General features: G+C 56.4%; 1 protein-coding gene across 6 annotated transcripts in view; it reads left to right on the top strand.

Moving 5' to 3' along the window:
- Nucleotides 1–6,047, top strand: part of ENSA (endosulfine alpha) — a 6,463-nt gene extending 416 nt beyond the window's left edge. For 3 of the 6 annotated variants that reach the window (XM_010571213.1, XM_010571212.1, XM_010571217.1), the window contains exons 2-3: nt 2,667–2,792; nt 4,650–6,047. In XM_010571213.1, the coding sequence (XP_010569515.1) occupies nt 2,667–2,792; nt 4,650–4,820 (297 nt within the window). In that variant the 3' untranslated portion in view covers nt 4,821–6,047. The other 3 variants (XM_010571218.1, XM_010571219.1, XM_010571220.1) reach the window with 3 other exon arrangements.
- The last annotated feature ends 5,641 nt before the right edge of the window (nt 6,048–11,688 follow it).

Genomic DNA, 11,688 nt, shown 5'->3' with positions numbered 1-11,688 from the left:
CTGAGCGGACGAGTGACGAGCCGTGGCTGCGGCTTGTCGGGTGACCCGGTGGGACAGAGCTGCCTGCAGGTACGGGGGGAGCCGGGCTGGCGTCAAACAGCGGGGCTGGGCAGCGGTTCCAGGCGGCCCAAGCGGCTGTTGCGTCCCCGGGCGCGAGCCTGAGCCCCCCACGGGGCAGTCGGACCCCTCCAGGGCACAGGCAGAGCTGCTGCCCTCCCCTGCTGCCGGCCACCTTCAGCCATCCGGCTGTGGCCAGTGTGGCCTCGCTCGGACGTCACAGCGGGAGAAGCTTTTTCCACTTCCCTGGCATTAATTTAGCTCTGGGGGTGGGCATAGGAAGGAGGTAGCTGTACTGCATTCTAGGCACCGAGAGAAGGTGGTGGGCGCTTTCCCGTGGTGGAGGGACATGGTGGGAGGCACTGCTGTGGGCGGCCCCATGATCTGCTGGCAGGTGTTAAGGATGCTGGCACGGCGTTTGCTCTGCTGAGTGCCACAGAAGAAGCAGTGCCTACGAGGTGGGCGAGCACTGGAGTGCAGTGGCGCACGCCAGATGGTGCGGGAGAGATGCGGTGATGGGAGCCAGTGGTGTTTGCAGCCAGGCAGAGAGAAACAAGGTTTGGAGACAAAGAACTGAGGTGATGGAAGGGCTGCGGGGGGCAAAGCTTCTGCTGCCAAAACCTGCCTCGACCCTTCTGATGGGGTGCCTGGCTCTGTGGCAGGGCCAAGTGGTGTGCTCTTATTCCTGGGAGCTGCCATGGAGATGGGTAAGAAGAGCCGGGCTCCTTCAGGCCATGTGTGTGGGCAAAGCCCTGCAGCATGCAGAAGCTGAAGATCGTGACGAGACCCTCGGCACCTTCCTCCGCCTTTGATCCCTGGGGACCCCCATGGATGGGGGTGTAAGGAGGAGCCTGCGCGATTGGGGCTCCAGGTGGGATGCACCAAGCCTGCGCATCACACTGCTGCTCCCAGCTCCAGCTGTCCCAGTTTTGACTGTCAGGAGCTGCCATTAACTCAGGTTTGCTTTGTCTTTTTGAGACGCAGCCAAGGAGCTGTTCTATGGCAGCCTTTGCATATGCTGTCTTGCAGCTTCTCAGGGAGCTGGCCCCCAGGGCTACAGCCACACTGTGAAGAGCTGCTCCCCTGGGTCCACACCAGTGGAAGATCACATTGGAAATGTCTTGCAGTGGCGGCAATGCTTTCCAACCTGGGGGCTTGGGGACTCCAGCTTGCTCTTGGCCACCTGGGAAGGGAAGTCCTGGCAGTCAAATTGCACAGGAGCACATCTCCTTAATGCCACCAGGCCGAGCTTCAGTGCCTTGTCCTTGGGGAGCCTGGGACTCCCATCCCCAGCCACCTCCACCCTGCATGATTGCCAGCTGCATCCTTCCAGCTTGCTGGTCCCATCTGATGCCAAGGGCTTTCCTACTTCACAGTTGGGGCGCAGGCTCGTGGTGGCAGTGTTCTGCCACGCTTATTGCATGGAGCGTGCCATCTCTGGTGGGCTGGGAGCAGTTCAGGGCCTCAGCACTGGGGAGAAGATGCACATGGCATCCATCGGTGCAGCCAGGCAGGCAGAAGCCGAGCTGCTGCTGCTGCCAAATCTGCCAACAGCGTCCCTGCTAGAAAAGGAGTAGTGATGAAAAACACCCCTTGCCAGCATCCTGGAAAAAAATGACTCGCACTTGTGCAGTGGCTTGGCCCCAGGTGGCTGCTGGTGGAGGTGGCCAGCAGTGACGCATTCCTGTTGGAGCTGGGCCAGTGGACCGCCAGAATTTGGCCTTGCCGGGGGTGAGGTTCTCCAGGCCCTGCTGGGACCTTGACTCCTTCCCACCCCAGACCGAAGCTCCTGTCCCCAGGTCTGCAGCCCTTCCTTGGAGGGGAGAACGTGCCTCCCTGAGGAGAGAGGCTGGTGGTTGGGAAGCAGATCCCAAGCCCTGCAGTGGGAACCCTCACTTCATTGCTCAGCTGATGCTACTTCAATAGCTGGGTTGGGGGGGGTGTCTCAAAGCTCCTGCAGAGGGGACAGATGACAACCAGGTCGTGGCACCTTATGCTGGAATCGGTCCCAGGCTTCCAGTGGGTTGGGTGGCTTCCCAGAACATCCTGAAACTCCTGTGGCTGTGAAAAAGGTGCTAAAATGCTGCTTTGCTGCCTGTGCGGGTTTCATTCCCGATAAACTGGTTTTGGGGGAGAAGGGTTTCTTCTATTTCAGCTGTACTGCAGCAGGGTGAAGCAAGGCCGAACCCTCCCAGCATCGCAGTGCACTGCCGCAGCCCATTGTGCAGGGCGGCTCTGGACTGACATTTGCCAATGCTGGTCGACATGTCACTGGTCAGGGGAAGACGCTTGTCCGGCAGCGATTTGCAGTGATGTTTTAAGCCCAGTTTGCAAAGCCAAATGTCAGCACAAGTGCCTGTAGGGGCTTTCATCTGGGAGGGAGGCAGGGAGAGGGTCTCTGCCTGTTTACACAGGTACTGGAGGTAAAAGCTCTTTTCTGGCTGGGAAGGTGTTCTCTGAGTGCATCTGGGTTTTCCAGGGGACCACACCTTGCTCGGCAAGCCAGATGCCAGAGTTTGGACATGCTGCTGAATATTGTGTTACAGCATCACAGGTGCGCTTTTTTCTATGGGGCTGAAAGGCTTTTCACCCCCCTCTTTGTTTTTCAGGACATGCAAGAGAAGGAAACTGTCACCCCTGAGAGAGCAGAAGAGGCAAAACTGAAGGCCAAATACCCCAACCTAGGCCAGAAGCCTGGAGGTTCCGACTTCCTCATGAAGAGACTGCAGAAAGGGGTATTTATTTCTTAGCCATGGCTCATTCGCGTTCTCTCCTCCCTCAATGGCACAGGCAGCCAAGCTCCAACCAGGCCAGAGGAATCACACCAAAATTCCCCAGGCCAAAAAGTCTGTTGAACCCATGGGCCAGGCTCTTTTCAGTGCCTGTGCTGGATGTGGCACCCAGCTGGAACAAGCCTGAAGCAGCGAGGGCTGCTGTGGTCAAGCAAGAAGGGCTAGTGCCTGCTCAGAACCCAAAAGCTGCAGCCTCTTGGTTGCTTTTGCTCTGCGTATCCCCCCCAGAGGTGGATCCTACCCTGTCCTCCACACCCTGGCCCAAAACCTGGGGTCTAGAGGTGAAATGAGTGCATAAATCCCCCCCTGCCTGCTGCTGTGCTCCCTGGGGTTCAGTGGGCCACTGAGATGCTGCAGGCCTGAGTTTTTCTCTCTGGTCTGCACTTTGCCTGGTTTCTTCACTGGTGCAAAAGGCACTGAGAATGCCAGTGAGTCAGCTGGCTGTATCTCCATCACTGGCACCAGTGTAAAAAACCAACATTCTGACTGTGCTCCCTGGAAATGTAATTAAATCCCTCTCTGAGAGCCATCTGTAGCCTGCTTGGGTTGTCACTGCTGGCTCTCCTCCTTGTGGAAGCTGGTGCAGAAAACATAAATTCCTCCTGAGTTGCTGGCAGCCAGTGGCCATGTGCCTTCCCCAGCTCTGAACACACGATGTCTCCTGGTCACACTGCTCGGGGTTTGGCTCTGTCCTGCTGCTTCCGTTTCAGCTTGTAATGACAGGTGTCCCCTCTGCCTGGGCAGCTGCCGTGGGCGCTTGCTCTCACTGTTGATGTGATCACTGGGACTGTTATTTTAGGTACCGGTTCCTAAAACAAGCACAGAAAGGAGGGTTGTTTAATGGCTTGGCACTGAAGCGGGGCAGGGCTTTTTGTCAGGACTAGGCTCATTGGGGCCTGACAGTGCATTGGGGTGGAACTGGGCTCTTAAGAGCTCCTTATGCCCAGCAAAGCCCTGACTGTAGCACCGGCATAAGCTCTGCTTTGGTGTTCAGCCTTTCCTACACCGCTGTGGGGGGAGAAGGAGCACAGAGTCCCATGGTGATGTGTGCGATAAGGGAATGAAATGCCCTTTGAACCCTAGGTCAGTGGTGCTGTGCAGCAGGGAGGTGTCCTCTGGCCACGTCTTTGCAGCCATTTCCCTGCATTGTTTTAGCTGCTGGGAGCCTGGGCAGTCCAGTGAAGGCCTTGGCACTGGCCAGGCTGTACTCCCCAGGGAGAAAATCGTGCCTCTGTCACACCAGCTCATCTGTTCACCAAACCAGAATAAACTGTATTGGCAAATGTCCCCTGGCTTTCCTACTGGAGCTGAGCCTCTGCCTGGAGGCATCTGCTGACGTGGCTGTGCCTACGTTCAGCTGTCTGGGGGTCTCTGGACTGGGATTGAATCCCTGTCACGCTGAGTGTGGTACAAGGGCAGGGCAGGAAAAACCTAGTCTTTACTCAGCAAGTGCCACACCAAGCAGCAAAAGTTCACAGGCTACAAACATTCAAAGGTGGGTCAAAGGGAGAAAATGCACCCTGGTGTCTTGAGTCAGACAGGCGGCTGCTGTGGGGCAAAGCTTCTTCCAGCTGGGGCAGATCTGAGTCACTCTGGGTTTGTGGGTGGGTGCTAAAGGCCTTTTAAATTGGGCCAGGCTGCCTTGCTTGGATTTTCCCTTGCATAATGTTTTTGTGACCTGGTTTTGAGCAACCCTAGCAGCTCCTTAAAGGATCATATTTGTGGCCAGGTGTCTGTATCTCTGCTGTGTCCCTACACTCCTGCAAATCACAGTAACCCAAACACCTCTCCCTCTTCCAGCAAAAATACTTCGATTCTGGTGACTACAACATGGCCAAGGCAAAGATGAAGAACAAGCAGTTGCCAAGTGCAGGGCCAGACAAGAACCTGGTGACAGGAGACCACATCCCCACGCCACAGGACCTCCCGCAGAGAAAATCCTCGCTTGTAACCAGCAAGCTGGCAGGGTAGCCTGTGCTCACAGGCTGGGTTTTTTCCTATTTCCTTTTTTTGTTTTGGCTAAATGGATTGAACTTCACTGTACCATAGGGATGGGAGCACCAGAATCCACATAGTTATTTGAGTATTTACAGCAAACACACACTGAAACTGTGTTTCAGTGAGAGGCGAACAAGAGGTGTCAGTAGCCTGGGATGCACAGGCAGATTTGATTGGGCCATTCCCTTTAGCAAGTCAGTTTGCTGCCTTAATTTTCATGCTGTTTGAAACCATCCTCGCTTGCAGAGCTACTGATGCACTGCCTCCTTGCCTGGGAGTCAAGCAGCCCCAGGAGAAGCAGGAAAGTGCTCAGAGGAGTTGCTTGCGGTTTGCTTGGCGCCGGTAGGAGAGGAGAGCTCAGAGCTGTGGTGTGTGAATGCTTTTCAGGTGTTGGGTGTCTGCAGGGGAAGAACTGGCTGGGCAAAAGGTGTGATACATGATCTGGAAGTTTAAATAGGTGTGTGCGTTAGAGCTTCTAAGTCAAGAAATTAGCTGATATGCAAAAAATTACATGGCTGTGTTGCTGGGCTGAGCTGCCTGGGATCTGTCCCCTGCTTGCACAAAGCAGCTGAGGTTGCAGGAGGGGACGATGCATCTGATGGTTGCAGGAGAGGGGCCAGGCAGTGTTTGAAACAGTCCTTGTGGCTTGGAGCTGTGATGGGGCATTTGCTGTTTTGGGGGTATAGCCCCACCACAGCTGCATCCAAGTGCAAGGCACAGTGTGAGGCTTGCAGCTGCCCCAGAGGGTTTGTGGGCAGTTTCTGTCTCCCTGGTCACTTCTGGCCAGTGATGCTGGCTGCCTTGGCAAGGGTGAGAGATGGTGCCTCTCCCAGCTGCCAGGTAGGCAGCAAAGGTGGTGAGCTGAATCCCGCCAGCAGCAGGGTGCTTGGCACGCAGGAGAGTGGCCAGACGGGCAGGCAGACCCCTGTCTGGTTGCATGCAACCCATGCCTGATGCCCAGAGTTTTGTGCTTGCAAAGTAGGGGCCAGCAGCAGCCTGTGAGACAGATGTGAGCTGTTAGAGCTGATCTCTGAAGGGAGAGAGGCAGGACTGGGAATAACCACCCCGGAAGGGAAAAAAGCACCAGAGACAGAGATGAGGAAGAGAGGAGCATAGAGGCAAACCTGTGTTGACAGTGTCAGGCACCCCAAGCTGGGGTTTCTTTCTTTTTTCTCCTTTTTTTTTATTCCTCCTTTTCTTTGTTCCAGGCCTGAAAAATAACACCCAAACAAAACAACAACAACAAAAAAAACCAAAACAAAAAAACCCAAAACAAAAGGTTGGTGTGATGGCAGCAGCCTGCAGAATGATGTGCACGCTTGGTGTGTGTACTGTCCGCTCCTCATGCAGTGGAGATGAAGTAGACTCCCCTCCTGTGCAGTGGAAGGTCTCAGCATGCCTGTGCTAGGGCAGTGCTAAACCTGCCCAGTTTAGGCCTAGTTTTGAAGGCATGTGGGTAAAAGGAAGTCAAGTGGATGTCTTTTTTTTTTTTTTATTATTTTCTTTATTTTTAGGGATTCCCATCAGGTGGGGAGAAACCAAGGCAGGGAGGCAATAGGTGATGCTCTGCATGGGCACAGCTTTCCTTATGTGCATTCTTGGCTGGCTGACTCAGGGTTTCCTGAGAACCTGTTTCATTCATCATGCTTTCCTGCTGCTGGCCGGAGTGAGGAACGTGGTGTTGCTTCCCAGGAGAGTGTTTGCCAAGGGTGTGCTCAAATGCTTGCGTTTGCCTTCAGGTGGTTTGGAGCAAGCCAGCTGCAGCTCCACTCATCAGGGCACAGTGAGCAAGGGGCTCTGTTGCCATCCCTGTGACTGCAGAGGACAGTTTTCTCTTTGTGGAGTGTGCAAGGAGCGTAGCAGGATTGGGGGTTGCCCGCTTGTAACCGCAGGTCTGTGTTTCGGTCTCTGTCACCTTTCCAGACCCTGTGTGACCTGGCCGGGGTGGTGCTGGCAGTGGCTGTGCAACTTCCTTGGATGTTCTGCTGTCTGTCCCAGCCATGCTGTAAATAGATATTAATCATATATATAAATATATATATAATTTTTTACATGTTCATCTCTCCTCTCTTTTAGAGTGCTATGTTGTTTTGTGGGGGTTTTTTTGTTTGTTTTTTTTTTTAAAAAGAGGAAATAGTGAAGAATGCAAAGGGGTGTTGCAGCTTGGGGGCTGCCCCTGTGCTGAGAGGGGCAAGAGGGAGGGGACAGCTCTCAAACCACACCTTTCCCTGGTTTTCTGAAATGCCAGGCGTGCTTGCGCAGGAGGGGGAAGTGATTGTCAGGACACAGGATGAGAACTAGGAAGAGCAATTTACAAGAGTAGTAGCCATGGAGCAGGGTTATTTGCATTCTGCCCCCAGAGCCAGGCAGGCAGCAACGGTGATGATGCTGTCTGCCCTGCTGCCTGCCTCGTACAGGAAGGGGCGCAGTGGGAACTGCCCTCGATCTGGGAGGCATTCGCATTCTCATCCTCTGCTTGTAAAATATTACCACAAGAATGAGGCTGGTAGTGGTGGGAGGCTTGATGCCCCCAGGGCTGTTGGGGTGAGCCAGCAGGAAGAAAGATGTTTAGCACCAACTATCGGGGTGTCTGAGGGACTTGTGCGGTTGGAGCAAGGTCATCAAAGTGCAGCTGTGGGGTGGGATGGGGCACAGAGGGAGGGCTTGGGCTCACTGAGCCCATGTGGGGTTTTGTTGAGGCAGGGAAGGCAGGTGTGGCCATGCTCCTGTACCCCAGGGATGGGCACTGGGTGGCAGAGGGCATATGGAGAGACCCCAACAGCCTCGGGAAAATTGCTCAAAGCCCCTGCTTGCTTCCTCCTCCTTCAGGGCTCATTTCAGCTACTGCTGTGCAACACCTCCCCCAGCCTGGATATGTGAGCAGTGTGGTACCCTTCTCTGCGGGCTGTGTGGAGGCTGTGGAGTGTCTGTGGGGCTGTCCCCCAGCAATGGAGCCATGGGGTGTACATGGGGTTCATCCCCAGCTATAGGGTGTATGGAGAGCTGACCCCCAGCAATGGGGCTGTGGTCTGTGCAGGGGGCCAACCCCTGGCAGTGGGGCTGTGGGGTGTTTGTAGGGCTGTCCCCTGGTGATGGGGTCTGTGGGGTGTGTGTGGGCTGAACCCCAGCTATGGGGGCGTGTGCTGGGCCATGGGTTCTCCATGGGCTGTCCCCCAGGGATGGGGCCATGTGGTACACGTAGGGTTCTGGGGTGTGTACGGTGGTCATGGTTTAACCCCTGTGTGTTGGGTGGGTGTGGGGTGTATGGGGGACATCACCCAGCAATGGGGCCATGGGGTTTATCAGATGTGTGTGGGCTGGGGTTGGGGGGGCATGGGGTCCATCCCATTGCACAGCCACAGGGGCTAAGTGGGGCCAGCAGCCACCTTGGCTCACAGCTGAGAGACTCGGGGTGAGCACAGGAGAAGGTGGTTTCTATCCTCCTGCCTTCAAACCAAATCCCTGCCCCCCCCTCCCCCGCCTCCATGCCGTGGGGCAGGGGCTCCCAGTGCCCTCCCCAGGGGTCAGGGCTGCCTCACAGTGACATCCTCCCACTGTGGCTCCCTCTGTCCCCACTGGCAGCCATCCTGGAGGCTTTAACTCCAGGATTTTCAGCCTTGACATCACACCTTTCCTTTCTAGAGTTTAACAGCCCAACTGATGGTGTCACCGGGGTGGGCCACTGTTCAAATGAACCCACTGACCCTCCCTGGGGCTGCCTGAAGCCTCTGTGCTGCATCTTCCCCCCTGGCCCAGTTGGCCATTTTGCAGGCCCTCAAGCCCACATCACAGTGGGGGCCAGGGCCGGGTGTTTGCACAGGGACATGCTGTTCCAGCCTGGTGCCAAGTATGTGCTGGTGTTTGTGCTTTAAAGCTTGGCGCTGCTGAGGAAGTATGTGCTGGGCGCTGCCCCAAGCTGCCGGATCAAGCCGAGCTCGCCTCTGTTATTGCTACTGGTGCCAGGAATTTGCTTCCCAACAAGGACACATTCCTTGGGGCCACAGGAAGGATTTTGAGGGGGCCGGGTTTCATCTTGCTGGACCCCAGTGCAACCCAGTCGCACTCTTGCCCTGGTTTGTGGGGGTGGCAGCTGGGAAAGGAGCTGGCAAGGGGGTAAAGGGGCACCCAGAGTTGATGCATGCCCCTGTTTCTTGTAAGATGTGAGGCAAGAGCACTTCGGGGTAGTTGGGATAGGGCTGTGCCCTGTGCTCACTGCAGCTTCCTCCTTTGCTGTTCCCACTGGTGCATGGTGATGCTCAGGATGGTGACAGAGGTTTGGCTTTGCTGCAGTTTCTGTCCCCAAAAACACTGACCAGAGCAGGGCTTCTTCATGGTGGCAGCTCCCCATGTCCTCATTGCCTCCCTGGAGCGGTAAGACCCATTTGAGAAGATGTGCTGGTGTTCTCTCCTCGCATCTAGTATTTTGTCCCCACGTCTGGGTTTCCCTGTCTTGCTCTTGTCACGTCTCAGTTCGGTGATGCTGCAGCGCCTCGCATTAGCTGGGTGACTTGGGGCTGACGTCACCTTCCCAGGTGGGGACCAGGGCTCTGCTACCATGAGGTATTTTGGTGGCCTTTGGATGGCGCAGTGGTGCAGAGAGGCCCCAGCACGCATCCCTAGTGTTCCTGGCCTGGCCACCTGTGTGCCATCTGCCATCAGGGCCTGCAAGAATACCCTTTCCCACCTTCAGAGAGGGTAACTGGGGGTGTGAATTCTGGGGACCCCAAACCCCAATTTCCAGTGTCTTGGATCTGATTAGGCACAAAATGTGCCTAACTGCACTGGTGCTTGGCTCCGCAGGTGGAAATCCCCCACGTGTGAGCTCTGCAGGACAGCAGCCGTTCCCGTACCTGTGCCTCTCTCTCCATCTGAGCCTTTCTGAGAGGTGGGGATGGAGTGGAGCGCAGTCCCTGGGATACAGCCCTGGCAAAGGGGCGCTTGGGAGACCTTTTGTTCCTCACCACCTCAGAGCAAAGCTGTGGCATTTGCCTTTCCAGGGAGTCTCTGATCCACCTGCATTGGCACAGGTCCCTGTGGCTTCTTCCCCAACCAAGTTTTGCCCAAACTGGGGCATATTTTGAGGGCATCACCCTCAGTCCTAGGTTGGTGAAGGAGGGACCTGTGGCCAGGGAAGACTGGAATTGAGAGCCAGTGCCCCAGCAATGCTGAGACTGGCCAAAGTGCCCACGGGGTGTCCCAGGCAATGGATTATGGCAGAGCAGGTCTGGCCTCCCCGGGGCACCCACCAGCCCTTTCACAACCTAACCTGCGCTGGATCCTGCCGGCAGCCCGAAGGGCATGAGGCGATGCCCTGCTTTGTGACCCCACAGCCCTCACAGAGCTGGCAGATGCAAGGAGGCTTTGAGTAACAGGAGAGATGTGAGGCAACCCACCGATGACTGGAAGAAACGGGGCAGTTCCCCATGAAGTCCAGCTAAGCAAGCCAAAGTCAGAGAGGGCTTTAACCAGACAGAGCCAGTTAAAATGCTGAGCAGGTGGGAAGTGACATAGAATCATCGAATAGTTTGGGTTGGAAGGGAACTTAAAAGGTCATCTAATCCAACGCCTCCTGCAACGAGCAGGGACATCTTTAACTCGATCAGGTTGTTCAGAGCCCTGTCAAGCCTGACCTTGAATGTTTCCAGGGTTGGGGCATCTACAACCTCGCTGGGCAACCTGTGCCAGTGTTTTACCACCCTCAGCGTAAAATATTTCTTCCTTATATCTAATCTAAATCTGCCCTCTTTTAGTTTAAAACCATAGCCCCTTGTCCTATTGCAACAAGCCCTACTAAAAAGTCTGTCCCCATCTTTCCTGAAAGCCCCCCTTAAGTACTGAAAGGCCACAATAAGGTCTCCCTGGAGCCTTCTCTTCTCCAGGCTCAACAACCCCAACTCTCTCAGCCTGTCCTCATAGAAGAGGTGTTCCAGTCCTCTGAGCATTTTTGTGGCCCTCCTCTGGACCTGCTCCAACAGGTCCATGTCTTTCCTGTGCTGAGGGCCCCCAGAGCTGGATGCAGTACTCCAGGGGGGGCCTCACCAGAGCACATCACACTCCGCACTTCCAAGCAGCGCTTTCAGTGTACACCAGCAAGGGTGTCCTGGCTCCCGCCATGTGCCAGGGCTTCAGTCCTCCTGGCCGCATGCTCACAGCCTTGCCAGGGGATGCTTTGTGTTGCAAAAAACAGAAAGAAAACAGGGGTTGAGGCACGGGAGGGACATGCAGCCACTTGGAAAATGGTGCAGGTTGCACGGATTGTGTGCCCCGTGCTGGGGGGGGACACGGCAAAGCCTGGTGGTACTGGGGGGGGGGGAGTACCAGCACAGAGGTACCCTGCACTGCTAAGGGGCTGTTGCACGGGACCAAAGAAGGGCCGGGAGCCCACAGCAGGGCCCGGCAGCACCGGGGGCGAGGGGGAAGGGAAGGGTACCCGGTGTGAGGCGGGGGCAGGGCGTCGGTGCCGTGGGGCCACAGCAAGGCCCAGATGAGGCCCGGCGAGGGGGGGGAACGCCTATCCGCGGAGGCGGCGACTCTTTCGCCCTCTTTCACCCCAAAAAGCCACGGCCAGGCGAGGCGTGGCCCCCACTCCCATGGTGGCGATCTCTCGGCGGGGACGGGCCGGAAGCGGAGCCGGAAACGCCGGCGCGGCCTCGCCCCGCCTCCGCCGCGCCCCACGCTCTCGTCCCCGCCGCCATATAAGCGGCAGCGACGCTCACGCCCGCGCAGCTCTCTGTCGGTGGATACCGGGCGCCATGTTCGCCGTGAAGCGGAACGCCGTCATCGGCTTCAACCTCTACTGCGGCGGCGGCCCGGCCCTGGCGCCCGCCTCGCCGGGGGGGGG

The sequence above is a fragment of the Haliaeetus leucocephalus genome, unplaced genomic scaffold (genome assembly GCF_000737465.1).
Source record: "Haliaeetus leucocephalus isolate CR32 unplaced genomic scaffold, Haliaeetus_leucocephalus-4.0 Scaffold311, whole genome shotgun sequence".
Lineage (NCBI taxonomy): Eukaryota > Metazoa > Chordata > Aves > Accipitriformes > Accipitridae > Haliaeetus > Haliaeetus leucocephalus.
Note: the sequence above shows the minus strand (reverse complement) of the source record. Positions and strands in the feature narration are given on the sequence as shown.